Raw genomic sequence first — 22,755 nt, 5'->3', positions numbered from 1 at the left:
CTGTAGCACGGTGTTTGGAGGAAAGCTCTGAATGTAGAAAGACCTCAGTTGCTGCTGGTTCTAGGGAAGACTTCTCTAGCCATGACTCTAGAGCAGTAATCTCAATAAGAAGCTCAACGGCATCATGGGCACTACCCACTAATATGTTTTCTGCTGGCCACTGGCTTCTTGGTTTTAGGGATAAGATCCAGAGGAATTTGAACAGATTGGAAAATACGAGGAACTCACTCCCTTTTGGCTAAGCCGACCCAAGACAGGTGAGCCATAACATTATGCTCTTTTCTTGGATGCGGATACATACTTCCTTATCAAACAGGAAGCAAACAATCTCCTTTCTTTGAAAAATGAGGCCAGAATTACTCCTCCTCAAACCATAGAGCCTGTCCTGATTTTCACTACCTCCTTAGTGTACAAAATATTTCAGAATAACCCAGAAAGCATCTGCAGGGATTACCCATTGGGAACTAGCTGCCTTCCAATACTTCATGGAACCTCCCAACTACAGCAACCATTTTGTGCTTCATATAGGAGTTGATTGTTCAGTCCTCAGATCAAGGGTTCAATTCCGATTCTTGCATTTCAAGGCTGCAAACGATTAAGACTTGGTGCTCCAAAAGATCCTCAATATAACAATCTGGACCAGCCTTTTTCATCCTTTGACTGTGGAGGAGCCCCTGAAATATTGTTTTAGACTTCAAGAAGCCCTGGAAGTTATGTCATCTGGCAACATCCCCTTCCACGACCCTGGAAGTGATATCATTAACCACACCTTAGCCCTACATTTGCTCCCTCCCCTCCCCCCCTGGCCTTTACTACTATTATGACAGTTCTACATCATGTAGGCCGGAAAGAAGAGTAGGAGCTAAGAAGTCAGCCTAACACCCCCCCCCCCCATACCATGCCAAGTCTGAGCTCCATGGGACCCCCTTCAGATCTCCAGGGGTTGATGGATCCCTGGTTGGAAATTCCTGTTCTGAACCATCATCAGTATTTATTTTCTTTATTTACAATTTTTGTCTTCCTCACTGAGATTAGTAATCCTAATTTCAGCAGCCTGAGGCAGATTTTGATCTCAGCATCTGCTTCTGTTGTTCAAAATGAATATTCTAGATTCCAGAACGGCTTCATGATTTCCGGATCTGAAGTACAGTGCAAAGGCAGGAGCCCCCATTTGAGAGTTTATTGTACTTGATCCCTCTGATTTGCCCAGATCTTAAGTGTGCTTAACTCTGGGCTGCGCTGCGGTCAAAAAGCATGTTCAAATAACGTGTGGCACATTATTTGAAGGCTGTGGAAATGGAGCTATGTCACATATTGCTAATCTAGTAACTGTGGAATACAGTGTTTACCTAGTATTGCCAGCATTATACGATGCTTCCTTCTTTTTGCCGTTTTTTCTAAGTTCGGAGGGATTTGGCGTTTCCTTTATCTAAGTGCTAGTGTGTTACCCCTTCATCAAAACCTTTAAACTGTATAATTACCTCCTGAGACATGAGTCACTTGGGCTCTGGATTCCCAAACTGGCCGCTCTCTCTATAAAAAGGGGCAGAAGGTCCATCTGTCTGGTCTTATCAACACATCCTGGACGCTGGAGAAGACATGGAGCTCTTGTACATGCTTTGCCCACCATTGCTCCTGGTTCTTTCTCTGAAATATTCAGCGGCCGCCCCTGCTCTTTTTGCACTGCCACGTACATCCAGCTGGAGGGACTTCTATATTGCACAGGTGTGTAATGCTTTGCACATTTTTACTAGCAATTCCATAGGCGCTTGGTTTAGGAGTCTGTCCCACTGCATGAAGTGACTATGGAGTTCTGACTGTTGGGAGCAGGTTTCAGGTCCATAAGATGAAATGGTATTTCAGATCAGGGTTTTAAGACATCATATATATAGTTGTGGTGATAAGGAATGGATGGAAGGATCTGCTTTTTTGTTATTTGCTTCTCCCAGGTAGTTGGTAGCTTTGGATTTCTGAAACTGTAACCTTGGTAGCTCTTGAGAACCTCATTCTCAAAGTTGAAACAGAGAAAGTGTTGCTTAAGTCCTTACCATAGGCTGGAATTGTATGGATTGGTTATGGCATATGGCCATTGGTAAAATCAGTTTTTCTAGTCTGCACAAATGCTCAGAAGTACAGAGACGCAGGGCAGAGCTGTTAGGTTATTCTGAGAATACTGCAATGTCCGTATGCCCAGGATTTTATCATTGTTCTGCATCTCATGATTTATATATATCCTCAATTGTAGGAAGATTGTTGTCTTTACTATTTGTAATCGTGCATTGCACCTACTGCCAATGGACAGGGCTCCAAGTGGGATGTGGGATGGTATAATATAGTCTGATCTTGTCAGATCTCAGAAGTTAAGTAGGGTCAGTACTTGGATGGAAGACCACCAGGAAAGACTTTGCAGAGGGTGGCAATGGCAGAACATCTCTGCTTAATCCCATTCCCCAGAAACTCTTTGCTGGGGTCACCTTATGTTGGTTACAACTTGACATTACTTACCCACAAGAACACATAATGTACCTAGCATTTGCAAATGCATCTTAATAATTTCACTCCTGTGTTATCTTGAACCACATACTACTGATAGTTTGTTATTATTTTGCCTCTCATTCCTATTAGATCTTGGCTTCGTGTCTTCTTGTTTCTAAGGCCATTTCCTTTTTATGTGTTTATAGTTTGACCAGAGACCATTGCCATCTTCTTGTGATACTAAACAGATATCATATCGGGGGAGGGATGGGATTTTTAGCCATCATGTTAGTAGATTGATGTTTTAATGGGAATTTTATTGGGGTTAGTTGTGACCCGCCTCGAGCCTGTCAGGAGAGGTGGGAATTAAATCTAATAGTAATAGTAATAGTAATAGTAATAGTAATAGTAATAGTAATAGTAATAGTAATAGTAATAGTAATAGTAATAGTAATAGTAATAGTAACAACAACAATATTTTCACACCCCACTTGGCTCTCAGTGTACAAGACCAACAGTCAATACACTGATGACTACCCTAAAGGTCCATATTCTATTGTCCTCAGGACTCTTCTGGCCAGCCACAGGTGAGGGGGAGATCTGGGGCACCACACAATAGTGAGAACAAAAGTGTAAATGTTTGGGGTAGTGGTTGCAACTGTGGATCTTCCTGCTGTCCATGGGCTTAGCAGCCAAGCTGGAAGATGAATTTAGACCACCAGAATTATCAGGATCACATTGGACTGAGCCCACCATTAAAGAGTACCATTAAAGAGCCAGCTTGGTGTTGTGGTTAGGAGTGCAGACTTGTAATCTGGCCAGCCAGTTTGGATTCCACACTTTCCCACAGGCAACCAGCTGGGTGACCTTGGGTTCACCACAGCAGTGATAAAGCTGTTCTGGCTGAACAGTAATATCAGAGCTCTCTCAGTCTCACCTCCCTCACGGGGTGTCTGTTGTGTGGAGAGAAACAGAAGATGACTGTAAGCCACTTTGAGATGCCTTTGGGTAGAGAAAAGCAGCATATAAGAACCAACTCTTCTTCTTGTAGACATTAGAATGATTTTTTTTTCCTGTTGAGAGGAACAGAGGAGGGGAAAGAGACAGTGTTTTTTTTTCCTTTGGCAGTTGCGCATCTTATACTAATACTATGGGAAAATAGGTTCCCTTACCTCTCTCTGATTTTAGGAATACCTTGACAATTATTACACGCCGAAAGGAGAACACAAGGTTGGAGAAATGGCCGCGGATGGCCATTCAATGACAAAGAAAGTCCGGCAAATGCAGGCATTCTTTGGCTTGCAAGTGACAGGGAAGCTGGACTATAGCACCATGAGTGTCATCAAGAGGCCTCGATGCGGTGTCCCCGATGTTGCGAATTATCGCCTCTTCCCGGGAGAACCGAAGTGGAAAAAAAGCACATTGACATACAGGTAATGAGTGGGCATTAACTACGCTTGAAATGAGATGAGAGATTGTTGACACAGCCACATGTATTAATGCTGCAGGAACACCCACCAGTCTCTGGGTGTGGTGGAGCAAGGTGGACAACCACGTTGACATGGAGTGGTTACAGGCATCTTCTCCTTGGGAGGTTGTTAAAAGCAACAGCTTTATAGTATGTTTAGAATGGTCGTGAAATGTGCCACCAAGACCGTTTATGCACTGGGAACTTCACTGCCCCAGCTCCCGTGCAGGAGCAAAAATCGGGGGCAGATGAGGAGCACCGGGCCAAATACTCCCCCATGTGGATGCAGGAAGAGGTGGGGCAACCTGCTATGACTAAAACTCCAGCCTGCAGCCCGGCATGCAACCTCCAGTGCGTAAACGGTCCAAGTCACAGCTGGCCTATGGTGACCACAGGTGAGGTTTTCAAGGCAAGAGTCATTCAAAGGTGATTTTCCCTTGTCTGCCTCCATGCCATAACCACGGTATTCCTTGGAGATCTCCCATTCAAATACTAGCCAGTGCTGCTTCCACTTAGTGTCGGAAATCTGAAGAGATTGGACTAGCCTAGTGTTAAATGCATAGGTTTGGAAGAACATGGACTCTGGAAGTGATTAAGCTCTTTATTAGGACCCCAGCATGGTACAGAAAGAGAGCAAGAACTGAAAGCCCACCAAAATGTCCAAAATATAAAGCCACATAACACAGTGGAACTTTCCTGCCAGAGTACATTACTGGTCAGTTTTACTTTAAACTGACTGGAAGTTGCAGTGAGTCCAACTGCACCTTGGCCAATGAACTGTCCTGGATTTCGATTCTGACTTGGACCCAAGCTTGGCTGTCGGCAGGTCTACAGACACAAAACCTGGGACTTCTGAGAATACCTGGGACTGAAAGCAAGGATATCTTCTTAACCTAAGCGGACCAGATTGTCCCACTTTTGGAGGGACATCTGGGGGTACCTGGCAAATTGTACTTACGTTGAAATTAAAAATATATATATTACAATACTATTTTTGTGTTCTATGCGTTCTATGAAACTTTTTGTTGCTCCATACAGACCAAATTTTTAATCAAGAACCCCCCCCCCCGGTCAATGGTGTCCCGCTTTACCAATGTTAAAATCTGGTCAACTTATCTTAACCAGTTGGAACAATATTATGGAATGGAAGTTATATCTAGATCCAGTACTAGGGTTGCCAGTGCTGGGTTGGGAAATACCTGGTGATTTTGGGGGTGGAGCTGGGAGTGGCTAGGATCTGGGGTGGGGTGGGACCTCAGTAGATCATAGTGCTATGGCATCCACCCTCAAAGCTGCCATTTTCTCCAGGGGAACTGATCTCTTAAGTCTGGAGATGAGCTATAATTCCAGGGGATCCCCAGGTCTCTGGTTTTAGAAGAAAGACGGCACTGTGAGAAATTTGGCAACTGAAAATCAAATAGATTCTATAAGGTTTATGGAGGTTCTGTGCATAGAATGTTGTATTATACTGTATTTAAATATGACATTGTAGGAAGCTTGTTTCTAAGGCTGCTCTGAATACATTTGATTGGGAAGTCACATGTATAGGTTGGAAATGTGGTAACTCCCCCTCTCTGTGTCTCTATCTGTCTGTCTTTTTCTCTCTTTGTATATATAATTAATTAAACTTACATTTATGCACCTCCAGAAGCCATCATATTTTCTCCCATTGCCTGACAATAACATTTTAAGCCTTAATATAGACAGAAAATGACACCAGTATTTGCATTGCAGAACTTTACAGACGGGTCTCTGATGCTTGTAAGAAGTCTGTTGGCAAAATTGAGACAGGAGAGTTGTTTGTTCTGTGGTATGATATGTCTTTTATAAAAGAGCACTAAACACATGTTCTGTGCATGGTTGATAGGATTGTCCAAATGTGAAAGTAGCTAGAGTTACTGTGGTCTGGGTAGGTGGCTAGATTTTGTTTGGGGCCTTCTGGGTTCAAATTCCTGGTCATACATGCAATTCGTGTGATTATTGTGCATCGTTTACTGTCACTAAGCTATTTCAAAAGGCTGTTGTCAAGATAAACTGGGATAAGGCCAAGGAACACCTTGAAGAAAAGGGAGTAGGTATTCAAAGGAAACCAGCATCCCAAGCTTCCACCACTGGTGTTTGCATCAATTCCACAAGGTGGAGCCATTCATATGAAAAAAACAAATTCTTTATGAGAGCAAGGTTTCTTTCAAAAGAAGCAGAACCATAGCTGTCCTCCCACAATGTTCCGTAAAACTTCCATCACTGGATTGACCAATGTGGTGGTGTTCAGAGCAACCGGCAAATGAAAATATCCCCAAGAAATGCAAAACATCAAAGCAAATTTCAGAAACCCATAACAACCCTCAGAGATAGGATTGCAAGAATGTAACTAGTAGTTTTCAAAATTCTAAGAAGGGTCCCAGTCACCAGTCTGCAAAAACCATCTTGAAGAACCCTCTCATGAACAATGGCGGTGGAAATCATCAAGTTGCGGCCAACAAGAGACATCCAGTGCTGAGCTCTGCATCAAGACCCTGGTATTCCTTGGTGTCTCCCATCCAACTACTGACCAAGGCAAACCTTTCTTAGCTTCCAAGATCTGATGGGATTGGAATAGGCTGCACCATCCAGGTCAGGGCCTGATGAAGAATAGCCTTGCTTCATCACAAAGATCTAAGGAGAGGAGGCACCTTACATGCCTCTTCCATCAGGCAGAATGGGACCTACCACATAAAAGCCATGCACTTTAGTCAAGGAGGATCACACTTGCCAAATAAAGGCAAGCCATCTGTTACAACTACAGTTCAAACATGAAAAAAATTCTAGAGTGTTGTCCAAACAACTTTTGTCCAAACAACTTTTTTTGCTGGTGAAAAAGAGAAAAGAAGGCTATGTCGGTAGGAATGCCAGTCCCCAGTGGAACCTAGAGTTCCCCTGGTTTTACAGCTCATCTCTAAGATCAGTTCCCCTGGAGAAAATGGCTACTTTGGAAAGCAGGCTCCGTAGCATTACACTCCACTGAGCTCTCTCCCCACCGCAATTTTGCCCATCCCCAAAGTCTCAAGATATTTCTCAGTTCAGAAGAGGCAAGCCTAAACACAGGATATCATGTGACCTGCAAACCTATGGGATGATGGATGTAGTCAGGAGAAGAGTTAGGTGAGGTTCCTTGGGAAATCTTGATTGGATCCAACCCATACTTTGTGCTTCCTTGTGCTTCCAGACTGGAAGCCAGCCTCTTGAGATCCCCTCCCCCCGGGATCTCCCAGACTCATCCATACGGTAGCGAACAATGAGTTACCATCACCTCTGAACCAAAGCCAATGGAATTCAGCCAGCCAAACAACTTCAATGTTCTCATGACACTTGAGTCTTTGAAGTTGGGAAGTGGTGATTCCCACAATTTCTCTCCTCCCCATTTTGTCCCCTATGTTCCTCCTGAGAGTCCACTAGTCCAGAAAAAAAGGAAATTTCGGGGAACTCAGGAGGCTGCAGCATGAGGAGATAACAAGTAAATTTCACTCCACAAAGTCTAACTTTTTTGAGGAACGTGCATCTTCTGGAACTCAAACTATTACAATTTCTTCCTTTTATGTACTAGAAATAGTTTTGCTTGTCTTACCTACATGCTAGTTCCTTAAATCCCCATGGATGCATAAATATACTTTCTAAACTGTGCTTATTTTTACAGAGTATCCAAGTATACCTCCAGCCTGAGTCATGCAGAAGTTGACAAGGCCGTGGAGATGGGGTTGAAAGCATGGAGCAATGCTGCCCCACTGAAATTTGTCAAGGCAAACACAGGGGAAGCAGACATCATGATATCCTTCCAAAGTGGAGGTAATTGTTCGCGACAAAGTTTGTGGGGTTCACTGCGAAACACTTTCTCTCAGTGGTTCTGTGAAGCCAATGAGGTTCATATTCACTGAGGATTTAGAGCAGCTAAGTCTTAATATGTAAGATCCCAAATGGGTAGGTCAATGAGTAGGAAAACACAAAGGGTAGGAAAGGGGTGTGTGAGCAAATAATACTTCAGACAATCATAGAATCATAGAGGACCTCCTGGGGCATCTAGTCCAACCCCCTGCACTGTGCAGGACACCCACAACCCTATCACTCATCCACTGTAACCTGATATCTCATTGAACCTTCACAGAATCATACAGGAGTATAAGAAGGACGGACTAATAATTAAACCAAACAGAGAGAAACAGACCTATCCACTGGCAATATGATAAATAAAGAAAAAGGTCCTATTTTTGTGGTTTTCCTTGTTTCTTTATACATAAAGACTTCTGTCAAAACGGAATCCAGGTAATCTCCGTTTTCAGTTCTTTCATCAGTGACAAGTCCTTATATATATTAATAGTATAATACTGGCCACAGGCTCACATAGGTATGGGGATACCAGTCTGTATTGACACGTTCCCCTTCACAGAATCAGCCTCTCTGTCCGATGGCTATCTAGCCTCTGTTTTAAAAATTCCAAAGATGGAGAACCCACCATCTCTCAAGGAAGCCTGTTCCACTGAGAAACCACAATCAGGAACTGCTTCCAGATGTTTAGATGGAATCTCTTTTGAATTAATTTCATCCCATTGGTTCTGGTCTGTCCCTCTGGGGCAAGAGAGAACAACTCTGCTCCATCCTCTATATGGCACCCTTTTAAATACTTGAAGATGGTTATCAGATTCCCCTCTCAGTCGTCTCCTCTCCAGGCTAAACAGACCAAGCTCCCCCAACCTTTCCTCATTTCAATTGCAAGTCAAGGTTGGGAGTTAAGCTTCAAGTAGGTTCTCTGATGGTCATGACTGGCCTCCAGGAAATGCTGGTAAAGACAAAACTGAATGACTATGGGGGGAGGCTGTATGGGTAGAGATACAGGAGAAAGAGGGGAGAAAATGTGATTCACAACCTTTACTGCTGTCTTCCTTCCCAAGGCAGGCAAAGGTTGGCTTAAAAGCCAACAACAAACTAAAGGCAGTCACTGTCCAAATGCCTGAACATTAATTGTTTCAATTTTACATCATGAATTCTGCATTTGCTGGCATTTTTGCAGCAGTTCCACAATGATTTGTCAGTTTCTGTGGGACTTAGAAGACATGAAGACATCCCATGGTTCAAGCACTGCCAACCCAATGGCCGTTCCATCCATGATGATTCTGAAATACTGTTCTGTCCTTCTGTTCTTCATTAGATCACGGGGACTCTTACCCATTTGATGGGCCACGGGGGACTTTAGCACATGCCTTTGCACCTGGAGAAGGACTGGGTGGAGACACCCATTTTGATAATGCTGAGAAGTGGACGATGGGGATGAACGGTAGGGGTGCAGTTTCCAAACATAGCACTTGCAATGCAAAAACATTGAGATTTGTTTCTTTATGCGCAGAATGAGAACTTGTCATTGTGAGGAAAGCCCTAACCCTCGCTGCTAGCCCCCCCCCCCCGGCCTCAGGGTTCCCATGCGGTACAGTCATGATCAGAGTCTGAACCTAAACTTAGGAACTTCAGTGGATGTTCTTACTGCTACCACTTGAAAAATATTAATTGCAATATTTCATGTCCGAGGGCGAGCAAACGTTTCTAGCTTTACTGCTAAGTTCCTGCAGTTCTATGTCTAACAGTCTGCGTTTAATTAAATTAAATTTCATGTCAATATTACACAAGCCCAATATTTTACATACTGCTCCAGGGTAGTCTAGGTATTCCACTAAAATGTACATCTTGCATATTTGCACACATCAGAAAAGTAAGCTTTCAGCATTCCGCAGGGCCTGCAAAATGGAGCTCTTCCGCCAGATCTATGGTTGAGGCCAGCATGGCAGGGAAGATCTGATGCCCACCCTCAGTGTTAAGAGTGTAAGCACTTGCCATGTGATCTGCGCTCCCTCCTCCCACTCCTGTGCTAGATTTTGGCGGGGATTGGTGGGTTGTAGTCGGCCATGGTTTTTTAAATGTTTTATTTTATTTTATATTATTTTATTATTATATTTATATACCGCCCTCCCCGAAGGCTCAGGGCAGTTTACAGGGAACAGGAAAAGATACAGATATGGGTGAAAACAGTAATAACATTATAACAACAATAACTTAACATGATCAACAATAACATTAGAAAATGGTGGAATTGCAAGAGCCTCTGCTCAACTCTTACTGGGACCCAGTGGGTTAGGCAGTTTAGTGTCAGTTGTGGTGGGGTAGGGGGTTTGGGGGCCAATTGGAAGCAATGGTTTGGGTTGACCTCAACCAAATGCCTGGCAGAGGAGCTCCCTTTTGCAGGCCCTGTGGAACTGTTTAGGAGTCTGTTGTATATGGAAGAATGTCCGGAATTGTTTAAATTGGGTTTTAATGGGGCTTTTAACACAGACAATTGTAACCCGCCACGAGCCAGTTAAGGGAGTGGCAGGCAATAAGTTGAAACAATAAATAAATAAGACTGACACAGTTATGTTCCCCAACCCATATTCTGGGGTTTCGTGAAGCCCAAAGAAAATTTCAGGAGTTTCTCAATGGGTAAAAAAAAAAGTTGGGAAAGGCTGGTTTAGACACAAGAATCTGTCTTTCAGAAACAAAAATGATTTGTAATAAATTAATAAAATAAAAATATTGTTTCCTTGCACAGGATTTAACTTATTCACTGTTGCTGCTCACGAATTCGGCCATGCGCTGGGCCTTGCGCATTCTACTGACCCGTCGGCCTTGATGTATCCCACATACAAATACCAGCATCCCTTTGGTTTCCGCCTCCCCAAAGATGATGTGAAAGGGATCCAGGCACTATATGGTAATAACAAGATCATCAAAATAAAGTCTTGCTTAGCCACAGTTTTATATCCTTATCTTCCCTAAGCTTTTCACTTCCTTCCATGTAATTCCCTCCCATTCCCTTCTGTTTCCTGTCTACATCTCTTGGGTTATGAAAATACTCACTTTAGAACAAATGTATATATCTCTAGTCACCTGATCTTCCCTTTCCTTTTTCACAGTGTCTTGATACAGGCTCTCTTTCACTGTGTTAGCAGTAATATTAAAAATGATTTAATAATTATTACTGCTCACTGTTCCTTAGACAGAACCATATACAAATAAATACATATTTTATTTATATACCACCCCATCCCTGTTGGCTCAGGGTGGTTTACAGCATTTTTAAATTACACAAATAATGATCAAATCATATAACTATTAATGACAAATCTAATCATAATCAGAGCCTCTTGTGGCACAGAGTGGTAAGGCAGCGATATGCTGTCTGAAGCTGTCTGCCCATGAGGTTGGGAGTTTGATCCCAGCAGCCGGCTCAAGGTTGACTCAGCCTTCCATCCTTCCGAGGTCGGTAAAATGAGTACCCAGCATGCTGGGGGGTAAACGGTAATGACTGGGGAAGGCACTGGCAAACCACCCCGTATTGAGTCTGCCATGAAAACGCTGGAGGGCGTCACCCCAAGGGTCAGACATGACTCGGTGCTTGCACAGGGGATACCTTTACCTTTAATCATAATCACCGCCTATTTTATGTCCCCAGTGGGGACTAAGATTTCCTTGGAGGGCAGGCGTTTGGAGGGGTTTTTCCAAATGTTTCTGGTTATTTTAAATCTGTATTTTTATATGGATGCATACCGCCTTGAGCTGCCTGGCCGGGAGTGGCAGTAAGTAAGAATAAAGATAGATGATAGATAGATAGATAGATAGATAGATAGATAGATGGATGGATGGATGGATGGATGGATGGATGGATGGATGGATGGATGGATGGATGGATGGATGGATGGATGGATGGATGGATGGATGGATGGATGGGAGAGAGGAGAGAGGAGAGAGGAGAGACCTTGTGCTCACATTTCAACTCTATTTCCAGGTTCCTTTCCCTTATTTATTAGTTGCATTTTTATCCCGCCACTCTCCAAGGACTCGTGGCAGGTTAAACAAAGACAGAATTAAAACCCCAATAAAATAAATCATAATCTCCGATACCATTAAAACCATAAAAACCCATAAAACCCATAAAATGGCTGCATAATCCCCAATCCATCCCCAGTTTATGGTCTTTTCCATGACGGTTAGTAACTCTACTATTTATTTAAACAAATTATTTCCTAGTGATTTATATGTCCTTAATTTCAGAGAGTAGTCCTGTTGGTTTGTAGTAGGGTTGTGTGCTTCAGCCGTGCCTCGGGCTTGAATGGCCACTTTGTTGGCCAAAGAACACAACCCTAGTTTGTAGTAGAACAGTTGTATCATTCCCTCAGAAAGCATAAAATTCAAAGACAGGGAAGACAAAATCTGATTCCAAGGCATATGTTTGGATTGGACATCTATGTAATTATGGCTTCAAAAGAAAACAGTGCTAGATTTAAGTGTCCTTTGCCCTTCCTAACAGAATTGCTGGTGTTGTGTGTGGTATTTCAGGATCACGACAGTCCAGTTCCAGAGACCATCAACAGCCTGTTCCCAAACCACCAGCTCCAGTCGATCCAGACCACTGTGACTCCAGGGTCTCATTTGATGCTGTCACAGTGCTGGGGAAAGAGCTTCTCTTCTTCAAGGACAGGCAAGAGTTCTACTCGATCCCATTTGCACTGAGAACAGCAGTTGTCGTTTGCTGCAAAGGATGTGTCAGTGTGAGAAAGCAACCATCTAGTTAAATTCTGCTCTCAGCCATAGTTCTCTCTGTCTCATAATGTGTCATTTGTTGGGTCACTGATTCTGTCCAGTCAGAACCAGCCTGAATGCCATCTCACTGTTGACTTCTTGGTCAGATCTATTTATTTCAGTTCCTGGGAAAGGAGGATTATGAAAGAGTGACAAGGGGTCAGCAGGACCAATGACACACTTACACTCTGTCCCATTGTGAAGTGTGGATCTGTGTCCATGCTTGGTTCTTGTGGTCCTTTCTTGCATACCCAGGGAAATGGTGATTGCCATTTTGGGGTTAGGAACCAAATTTCCTCCAGGCCAGACTGGCCACGGAATCTGTTTTTTTTTTGGGGGGGGGGATCATCTAGGCATGGAATTGGGGTCACTGTGGTGGGCAGGTAGTTGTGAATTTCCTGCATTCTGCAGAGGGCTGGACTAGATGACCCTGGAGAGACCCCCCAGCTCTGATTCTATGATTCTATTCATCCTTTGCTATTGGAATTCTTGAAAACTGCTCCCAAGCATTTTGAAGGAGAAAGCAGGCATTAATACTCACATGCACATTTACCAGCTACCCGAAAACAGATAAGGTTACTTAGAAAGCTGTCCTTATGCATTCTCCCACTTGACAAGCATAGTATCATTCAGTAAGTACTTACAGCTTGATAATAACAAACAAGGATCGCTGTGAGTTAGAAGCAAATTTCCACTTAGTGAATTCAAATATTTGATACTTGCACACAGCCTTCGAAAGAAGACTCAAGAGCAGGATTGGTGGTCGATCCAGTTAGTTATCTCAGAAGTCTCCAGCTGATCAGAGGCCCGAGATTTTTGTGGGCTTGGTCACAGGATGGAATCCAGCAGGTGTAGAGACCAGCTCAAAGACTGACCCATTGCACACAAACCTCTTTCTGAAGATTTTTTAGTGCAGTAAGCCTTTAATCTTGACTTTGGATTCTGTACCCCCCTTTTTGCTCCAGTGTATTTATTCAACAAAAAATACATATACTTTTTGAAAGGGGGAGGGAAATGGTGCCCAAAGATATGCCTTTTAGATGTATGCAATTGCCCTATTGCAGCTTCAAAATAGTGTCCAGCAAGCCCTTCCATTGACGTTTTCCATGTCGCTTTGCACTAGGGGGTTCTCTGTTGTGTTACCAGTCACTATGAAATATGGGAGTCTCATAATGCAGGGAAACATGTTGAGTGAACAGAATGCCCACTGATGCTGGCCATTTCCAGCTGTGATTGTTGTCAATGTGGGTGCATGCACAAACACACCTGTACAAAGTTGGCTGTAACTCCACCCTATTCTGCACAAGGCTACTATTTGTTTAGCAGAAGCTCTGGCCAGTGGAAAAAAGCAAAAATGCTGTTGGTGATGGCATGATGTCACTTTCCACGGACACTTCGAAGTGACATCAGGCCTCTCTTGGGATTGCCAAAAAGTCTAAAGTTTTACCATAGAGTTTCTGGTAATATGTAGACAGGCATGACGTTAACCTCTAGGTCTTTACTGGAAGTGACATCAATCCTCTCTAGAAATAGGAAATCCTATGTTAAACCCATCGATTCCTAGAGAGTCTGATATCACGTCCAGCGGAAACCTAGAAGTTATGCCAGTCCCCTCTAGGAACTGCCATAAACTCAATGGTACTGGCATCTGAGAGCATCATTTCATCATCACACAAGCAACATGAGATCACTGAGATACGACATTGAACCATTTTACAAAAAATATATAAAAAGAGCCCTCAGTGAGCTGGCAGGCTAGGACGGAGTGAATGTTACCCTTTTAAGCTGTTTTGTGACGTGATTTGTTCATTTCATTTTGAGATGTCTTCCTTCTTGTCTCCTCAATAGGATCTTCTGGAGGAGACAAGCTCAACTTAAAAGTGTGCGGCCTCTTTCCATCACAAGTTCTTTCCCTCAGCTCATGTCCAACGTAGATGCTGCCTACGAAGTCCCGGAGAGGGGAGTTGCTTATTTTTTCAAGGGTTGGTTCACTTTTTAAAGCATTTGTGTTCTGACTGAAGTGTAGCCCAAAATACCAGTTCTGACAAAGATTTCACTGTTGGCTTCAGGCATATGCCATTTACCGAGATTTTCCGTCCTTATTCCACAACACTTTAAAGGAGTCGATTGCGACTGCAATTTTTATTTTTTATTTGCTTTTTCAATAGATGACTGATAAGCAAGATTTTCACAAGGCTACCCGGGGCCACCTTAGAAATGATGATGGCACACATTTGATTTTCTTTCCCATGCTTTCTTTCCCATGCTTTTGATTTGTTTATTGTACGCCCAATATGGAGCCTCAAGGACCCTCAAGGTTGATTACAGGGTTATAAAAGCAATGCAATAAATAGCACAGTAAAACTGGATTACACATTTAAAGAACAATGAAATGAAAATATCATAATACAGCTCCTGAACTGGACTTGTGATGTGCTGGGGAGGGGGGTGTCCAAAGTTGAAGAATGCCCTCACCTGAATAGTGCAAGCTAGCCTGATCTTGTCAAATTTTGGAAGTTAAGGGGGGGAAGGGTCAGTCCTGGCTGTATTTGGAAGGGAGATGACCACCAGGGTGGTCTACATAAAGGCAGGCAATAGCACACCACTTCTGAATGCCCCTTGTCTTGAAACCTCTATGGGTTCGCCAAAAGTTGGCTGCATCTCAACAGCACAATGAGAAATGCAGTGGGATGGGAAAGGAGAGCTGCATTGACACCAGGATTGCATACTTCAGGTAGGGAAATTTCTGGAGATTTGGGGCTGGAGCCTGGGTGTTGGCAGAGTTTAAATAAGCAGAGGGCTCGACGCCAGACTGCGGAAAATAATAAAATAGATTTATTTAGAAGAGAGAAACAATTTTGAATAGAAAAAAGAAAATGACTGTTGTCTGCAGTCATTCTGTCTGTTCAACTGCAGTTCTGGAGGCAAGCAGGGAGGAAGTGTGCTCAAAGAGCAGGTAGTCTGCAGTGAACCAATAGTGAACCCTGGAGGAGACTATTTGAAAAAGACCAGGAAGTTCCTGATCAACTATGCTACATATACATCTCTTCCAATGCCCCCTGCAGGATATTCTGCAGAAGCAGATCTTGCATAGCACCCATGTTAGGATGGACCCTGGGGAAGGTGGAATTTGGCAAGGGGAGGGACCTCAGTCAGGTAGAATGCTATAGAGCAGGGGTGGGCAGATGTCCATGGAGTACAATTAGCATGAGTCCCTGCCAGTAAGTGCTGTCTGGGGCTCATGGTAATTGGAGTCCATATGCATCTGGAGAGTAATGGCCACTCCTGCCTTAGAGTCTACCCTCGTGCCTACAGGAAACCTAGTTTGAATTCAAGCCTCCACTGGCCAATTCACCTGTGGCTCAAATTGGCCAAAGACGTTTAGGACCAACTAGATTACAAACACAAGAGAATTCAAGCTACGGATGCACATAGTCAGCTAATGTATATTTTCTCCCCTTGTTTGCCAGGACCTCATTACTGGGCCACTCGCGGGTTCCAGATTCAGGGCCCCCCTCGGACCATCGCAGACTTTGGATTTCCCAGAAATGTGCAGCACATAGATGCCGCTGTCTATCTGAAGGATGAAAGGAAGACACTCTTCTTTGTAGAAGATGAATTCTACAGGTTGCTTTATTATTGCCTCTTACTAAAAAATAGATAATAGGAGAAGACGAGTCAGTCATTAAAGGTGATTGGCAGTAGACAGGCAGCTCTGAGATGGATTCACCCAAAAGGCTTACAGGAGGTGTTGGCAGAGTGATTCTTGAATCTTTGCCTTTGTACCAATACCCTTCTTTGGAAAACAAGAGCACCTCAGGCATAAATGTGCCACAAGATGGGGAGAGGCTGCAGTAGAGTTCAGGAGAAATGAGGGCCAGAGTCTGTGGAGGGTGGAGTTTGGGGAGGATGTGGTATCACTTCCTGGTGATGCTGTAGGAATGTTCGCTAATTTCTGTGGTAAGACCATAGAGACTAGGGGGAAATCCATGCCCAGGGCTATGAAGACCATTTTTTTCTCCAGTTCATCAGTTTTTTAAGTGGGGGTGGAATACCCCAAAGGGCCTGGGCTGCTAAACTCTAAGTTGCACTGACAATGGGATATCAAGGAAAAAACTGCCTAAATTCAACTCTTGTTCTGAGACAAGCCATGAGAAGAAAAGGGGATATGAGGTGATTTTTCTTAATTTCCCACCATTGCTCCCCCCTTCTGTGTGGAGGAGTTTCTACAATTAGCTTGGAGAAGGGAGGGAAATACTTAATCCAGTGGTTCTCAACCTGAGGGTCAGGACCCGTTTGGGGGTCGAACAACAAAGTCCACTTAAACCAAGGTGGCTCCAAGCTGTCTTCCAAGTGCTTGGCAGAGGGAGGGACATTCTTTCTACCTCTATTTTGAGAACGCACATGTCTTTAGCTGATGTGTTGTGGCTAGCGCTCAGAAGTGTAGCGGTTATTTCAGGGGGAATCCACTTTTCTGGATTTTACCCTAAGCGCTATAAAATTCGATTGTTGCTGGAGTTTGGCGGGGGTTTTGCGGTTTGTTTACGACATGCGGAATATTAAATTTATCGCATTTAAATTTGAGTTGTGCAGAATGGCCCATAGACTTGTAAGGGACTTCTAGGGTCATCTAGTCCAACCCCCTGTGCAATGCAGGACACTCAAACCTACCTGCCCACCCACAGTGACACCTATTTCATGCCCAAGTGATCCCCCCTCCTCAAAAAATCTTCCGAATCCAACAGGAACAGGATAATCTACTTTATTTATTTATTATTTATTTATATTTCAGCTTCTATACCACCACTCCCAGATGACTCATGGCGGATAACAAAGCTTTCCCCAATAAAACTGCATAAACAAGCATCAAAAATCCTCAATCACTTCTAAAGTGCATTGAAAGTACATTATCCATCGTGTGTAGAATGGGCCCAGTAGGGAAAACCGGATAGCAAACAGGGCTAATTTGACACCTTTGGTGACCCCAGTTTCTTCCTGTACTGCTGATGGCCAAGAGGAAGGTGAGACCCTGCAGGGCATGGGGTTTCTCTTGGCCCAGATTTGGCCCAGATTTGGCCCAGATTTCAAAACTAATCAAAGATTTCATCAAAGGCAATCCTTAGACAAGCAATGTGGAACACAGAGAACCTGCCAAAAACTAACAAAGAAGAACTTGAACCAAGTTGGAGTCCAGGGGCACCTTGGAGACCAACAAAGACTTATTCAAGGTATAAGCTTTCGTTTGCAAGTCAATATTGGAAGAAGCGTGCTTGCATACGAAAGCTTATATGCTGAATACAACTTTGTTGGTCATAAAGGTGCCACTGGTCTCAAAAGAGATACTAAAATATTCTTTCCTCTGCCCTCAGACAAATGATTGCTCACAAGTGTTTCTTGACATTGTGGCACTGATTGCCACAAACTCTGGTGACGGCCACTGGCTTAGATCGGTGATTCCCAACCTTTTTCGGGCCAGGGACCGGGTGGGGGAGAGAGGGAGGCCCGGGGACCGAGGGGGAGAGGGAGGTGTGGATGCCAGCTCGCCGGCAGGCACAAATGTTCCCAGCACAGTGAGCGCCACACTACAGGGAGGGGAGGGAGGTGTGCAGCTGGTGTGCCGGCGCCCGCGCCTTCCTTCCCCCCGCCAAGGCCCGGTACGAAGGGGTCCGCAGCCCGGTGCCGGTCCGCAGCCCGGGGGTTGGGGAACACTGGCTTAAATGGCTTTGGATAAGGATTAGGGAAGTCTATGGTGGAAAGGCCTATTAGCCAGGATAGCAAAGAGAGACTATACCATTGGATATCAGATGCTGAGCAAAATCCACAGAGATGATTGTTACTTCCTTCCTTCTGGACTTCTGAGTACTCAGGGGCATTTGACTCACCACTCTGGGAAACAGAAAGCTACACTAGCAAGAAGCTTGATTTCTCTTCAGATCACATAAACCTTGTATATTTACAGCCAGAGACTTGTCCAGCCAGCAATGAGAGCCAGTTTGGTGTAGTGGTTAGTAGTGCGGAATCTGGCACGCCAGGTTCGATTCTGCACTCCTCAACATGCAGCCAGCTGGGTGACCTTGGGCTCGCCACAGCACTGATAAAACTGTTCTGACCAAGCAGTGATATCAGGGCTCTCTCAGCCTTATCTACCTCACAGGGTGTCTGTTGTGGGGAGAGGAAAGGGAAGGTGACTGTAAGCCGCTTTAAGACACCTTTGGGTATAGAATAGCGGCATATAAGAACCAACTCTTCTTCTTCTTCTTCTTCTTCTTCTTCTTCTTCTTCTTCTTCTTCTTCTTCTTCTTCTTCTTCTTCTTCTTCTTCTTCAATTTATACGCCTGCTCAAGAGTAGTTAGGAATCAGTGAAATGAGACTGCTGTTCCAACAAAAGATCTTGCCTACTGGGTCAAAATCTTAAATGTGTGTGAAAATGTAGCTGTACTAATAAATACATGATGGCTTGCACCCAGTGGCTCCTTCCCACCATGCTGGATCCAACAGCTCTCTTCCCTGAAGGATTCCTTCAAGGGTGAAGCTTTTCCCCACAGAGAAATACTTCTTCTATTGGAGGGGGACTTAGCAAAAGAAAGTCATTGGATCCAACAGTGGTAAGAAGGCGTCTCGGGAACCAACCCACTGCATAGAGACCCGAAATAGCCTTCTGTGATGCCCCTCTCTCTTAAAAGCTTTGATGAAGCCACAAGGACAATGGAGACGGACTTCCCAAGGAGCATTGAAGATGAATTCTCAGGCATCAATGGCAGAATAGATGCAGCAGTGGAGGTGAACGGTGAGTATTTTGCATCTAGATATACTCATTATTATTATTATTATTATTGTTGTTGTTGTTGTTGTTGTTGTTTATTAGGAGATTTATAAATCACCCCTCCCTAAATAGTCCCAGGGCAGCATACAGCGTATTAAAATTATAAATATAAAATTCTAAAAAGACAAGAAGACTAGGAAAAAAATAAAACCTCCAAGTCATTTCACATTACGGGGCAAAGTAGGCAAGGGTGCCGAACAGAAGTCCCACGGCTGTCAAGCCACCCAGCCTACAATTAAAATAGACTCTACAATTAAAATAGACATGCAGGGGGGGAGGAAAAAGCCTCCCCGGGCCCTGGAGAGGCTTTCTCCATGAAGGGGGGGAGTTCGGGGGGGGGGCAGCCCTTCTCACCTGCCCGGGCAGCACTGCCAGGGCAGTTGGGAACAGCTAGCGCCCACTGTATTTTTTTTACAGCGGGCTTAATTACTAGTTAATTAATAAATCAATAAAACTTATAGGTGGAAACAGATCAAATGATACAATCATACAAGGATGGGTTGGGAATGGTGTCTACTAGCCTTACCCCCTTGGATTAGTATATGAAGTTTTCGTTCACTTCCTTTTCTTTTTTTTAGGATTCATTTACTTCTTCCTGGGACCTAAAGCCTATAAATACGACAAAGAAAAGGAAGATGTTGTGAACATTGTGAAATCCAGTTCCTGGGTTGGTTGTTGAACTGCAGAAGGCACTGGATAGTCCCAATGAGTCTGGACATACTGAGAACGGAAGAGCCAGTGAAACAGAACCAAAGACGTTTACTTCCTTTTTCCGAAATGCAATGACAAAGTAGAGAAAGCAATGCTCATTCCAATAAATGGCACAACTGCATTGCGGAAAGCATAAAAGTCCCTCAACTCATAGCTTTTGACATGTCAGCCCATATAGGGCAGTAAAATGCTTCTCAGTGACCATTTATGCACTGGGAACTTCACTGCCCCAGCTCCCGTGCAGGAGCACAAATCGGGGGCGGATGAGGTTCACCAGGCCAAATGCTCCCCAATGTGGGTGTAGGAAGAGGTGGGGCAACCTGCCATGACTAAAACTCCAGCCTGCATCCAGGCATGAAACCTCCAGTGCATAAATGGTCACTGTGAGTAATCTCCCTGCTTTGATGCTATATTTCTCCCTCTTAACAAGGAGATAATGGATGAGAACCACTTTTGACACTGCGAGCACAATATCAATGCAAAGTATTAAGAATCCATAATTCTCAATATACGTCCCTACCATTATCAATACGAGAACCATCTTGTCTTTTGGTAGGCCCACAAACTTTAGAAATGGATTCTCATTTCTCCATAATACAGCCTGATTCAGCTTATTCTTCTGCTCAATCTTTTTAGGGGATACGGAATTGGCAGGAAATGATCGTCCCACTGGAACACACTTCCTTAAGAAAGCATGCTCTGTTGCATGATAGAACCACACCAATGGTCATTGTTCTTCTAAAACTGCAGTCTCCTCTTTCATCATCTATGTATCTATTTCCCACAAGTGCCCCCATCTGCAGATAGCTAAACCTACAGACTGGAGCCATAATTACCCCCAAATCAATTTTTCTGCAAATTTGGGGGACTCCGGGGAATGTTAGAAGACAGGAAGGCCTGGAGGATTATTATCCATGGAGTCACGATGGGTCGGACACAGCTTCGCACCTAACAACAACAACAAGGCTTGCAGCAAAATCTGAAAAGTTAAAAAAAATCATTGAAGGGCAGACAACACACTTAATGTTGAGCAGCTAGAGATGTTCTAGACACTTGCTACTGCAGCAGCAGCAGTGGTTGCAGTGGCAACAGAGCCTAAAAATCACTGACGCACTCACCATGGGCAGAAAAGCCTGGAAGTCACCCAGCCAAAGCAGCATAGCCTGAAAGTTACCAAGAGGCCTTGCCAGGGCCATGGTGGAACCCAGGAGTTTTTCTGCACTGGCCATGGAGGTGATGAATTTCAGGAGCTTCCAGCTTGGCCATGGTTGTGGAGGAGCCACTTTGAACCCAGCCACAGTCATGGAACCCAAGAGCCACCCTGAGCTCAGCTGCATTGGTGGGGAAGCCCAGAAGTTGCTCTAAGCCCAGAAGCCACTCTTGAGTCCACCAGCCCCTCTAGGCTTGGATCAGCTCCCAGATGCCACCACCTCTGTGACTGGACTCTAAGAGAAAATCTGTGTCTGAAACAGAACGATATTAAGAGGCAATGCCTTGTTCACTGCATCTTAAAACCATCCTGTTTTGGATCCAGTGTTTCTCTATTAAGTTGGTAATGTTCCACTGTGCCTCCTATACTGTTGTTGTACCATTGGGCTCTAAGGGAGTCATGCTGAACAATGGGGGGTATCCCCCCCCCATACACAAAAGTTTAATGGGCCCTCACGTTTTCTTTTATCTTTAACAATCCCTGATTTTACTGTCCCCGGGAGAAGAAATGGTGGCTTCCCCTGGCAGGTGAGTGCTCCCCTAAACTACTAAGATCTCTGACCAGCTCCGATGTTCTACATAAACTGGATAGGAGCCAACCAGTTATAAGGACCTCAAAGATCTTCAGCGAGGGAGTAAAGCATGAGCTTTAACAATTGTACATGCTTTCTGTCCTTGTTTCAGCACAGTGAAAAAACACACACAGCAGTGGATCCAGTTGCTGGTCTCTGGTGTAATGTATTGTTTGCCTTAAGACATAGGTTGTCAATTAAATGCTAGCCACTAGCTTCAGCCTTTGGTGGACAGGGAGTGATGTTCCATGATGGTATGCAGCCTCATGATATCATTTCCAGTTGGTACCCAGGAGTGACATTATGATGCTCCAGGGATTTTCTTATATCTCTGGAGGGTTTCACGAACTGCCACCATCCCTTGCTCCTATTGAAGCAAAGAAGCCCAGTGGGCCTGAGTCCATGGAGGAGCTTGCTCAATGCCCCTCAGGAAGTTGGAAACCCTAGCAAGAACTCAAAGCAAATGGGAAAGCTCATCCTGTCCTTCTGACTCAAATCCTCTTGCTCGTTCTATACCATCTCCCAAACATCCTGTCAATGTTTACTCCATTTCTCCCCTCCCTTTTTGCCTCTCCCTGCCATCTCCTCACTGCTGCCTTCTTTCTTTCTCATTTCCCTATTGTTTGTTTCATTCCCCATGTCCTTCCTGCTGTCTTGTTTGTTTCCCCCTTCCCTTCCCTTCCCTCCCCACTCCACACCTCTCTGCCACTTGTTTAGGATTGCCAGACCTAGCCTGGTAGCCAACAAGAGACAAGGAGAGTGGAAACATAGGGACTGGCCTTCAGTGTGATGTCAGTTCTGGCTTTTCAACTGACATCACACCTGTGTGGGAATTGGCTGAAACTCTATGGTAAATCAAC

At 44.2% G+C, this 22,755-nt stretch overlaps 1 protein-coding gene across 1 annotated transcript; it reads left to right on the top strand.

Moving 5' to 3' along the window:
- The first annotated feature begins 1,604 nt into the window (after positions 1–1,604).
- On the top strand, positions 1,605–21,384 carry MMP20 (matrix metallopeptidase 20). The gene is made up of 10 exons (XM_077344211.1): positions 1,605–1,725; positions 3,664–3,908; positions 7,617–7,765; positions 9,123–9,248; positions 10,551–10,712; positions 12,338–12,479; positions 14,429–14,562; positions 16,051–16,207; positions 19,264–19,367; positions 19,982–21,384. The coding sequence occupies exons 1-10, from the start codon at positions 1,615–1,617 to the stop codon at positions 20,080–20,082; spliced, it is 1,431 nt and encodes a 476-aa protein (XP_077200326.1). The 5' UTR covers positions 1,605–1,614; the 3' UTR covers positions 20,083–21,384.
- Positions 21,385–22,755: the final 1,371 nt, after the last annotated feature.

This window comes from Paroedura picta, chromosome 6, assembly GCF_049243985.1.
Source record: "Paroedura picta isolate Pp20150507F chromosome 6, Ppicta_v3.0, whole genome shotgun sequence".
NCBI classification, from domain to species: domain Eukaryota; kingdom Metazoa; phylum Chordata; class Lepidosauria; order Squamata; family Gekkonidae; genus Paroedura; species Paroedura picta.
This window is presented reverse-complemented; position numbering and strand designations above follow the sequence as displayed.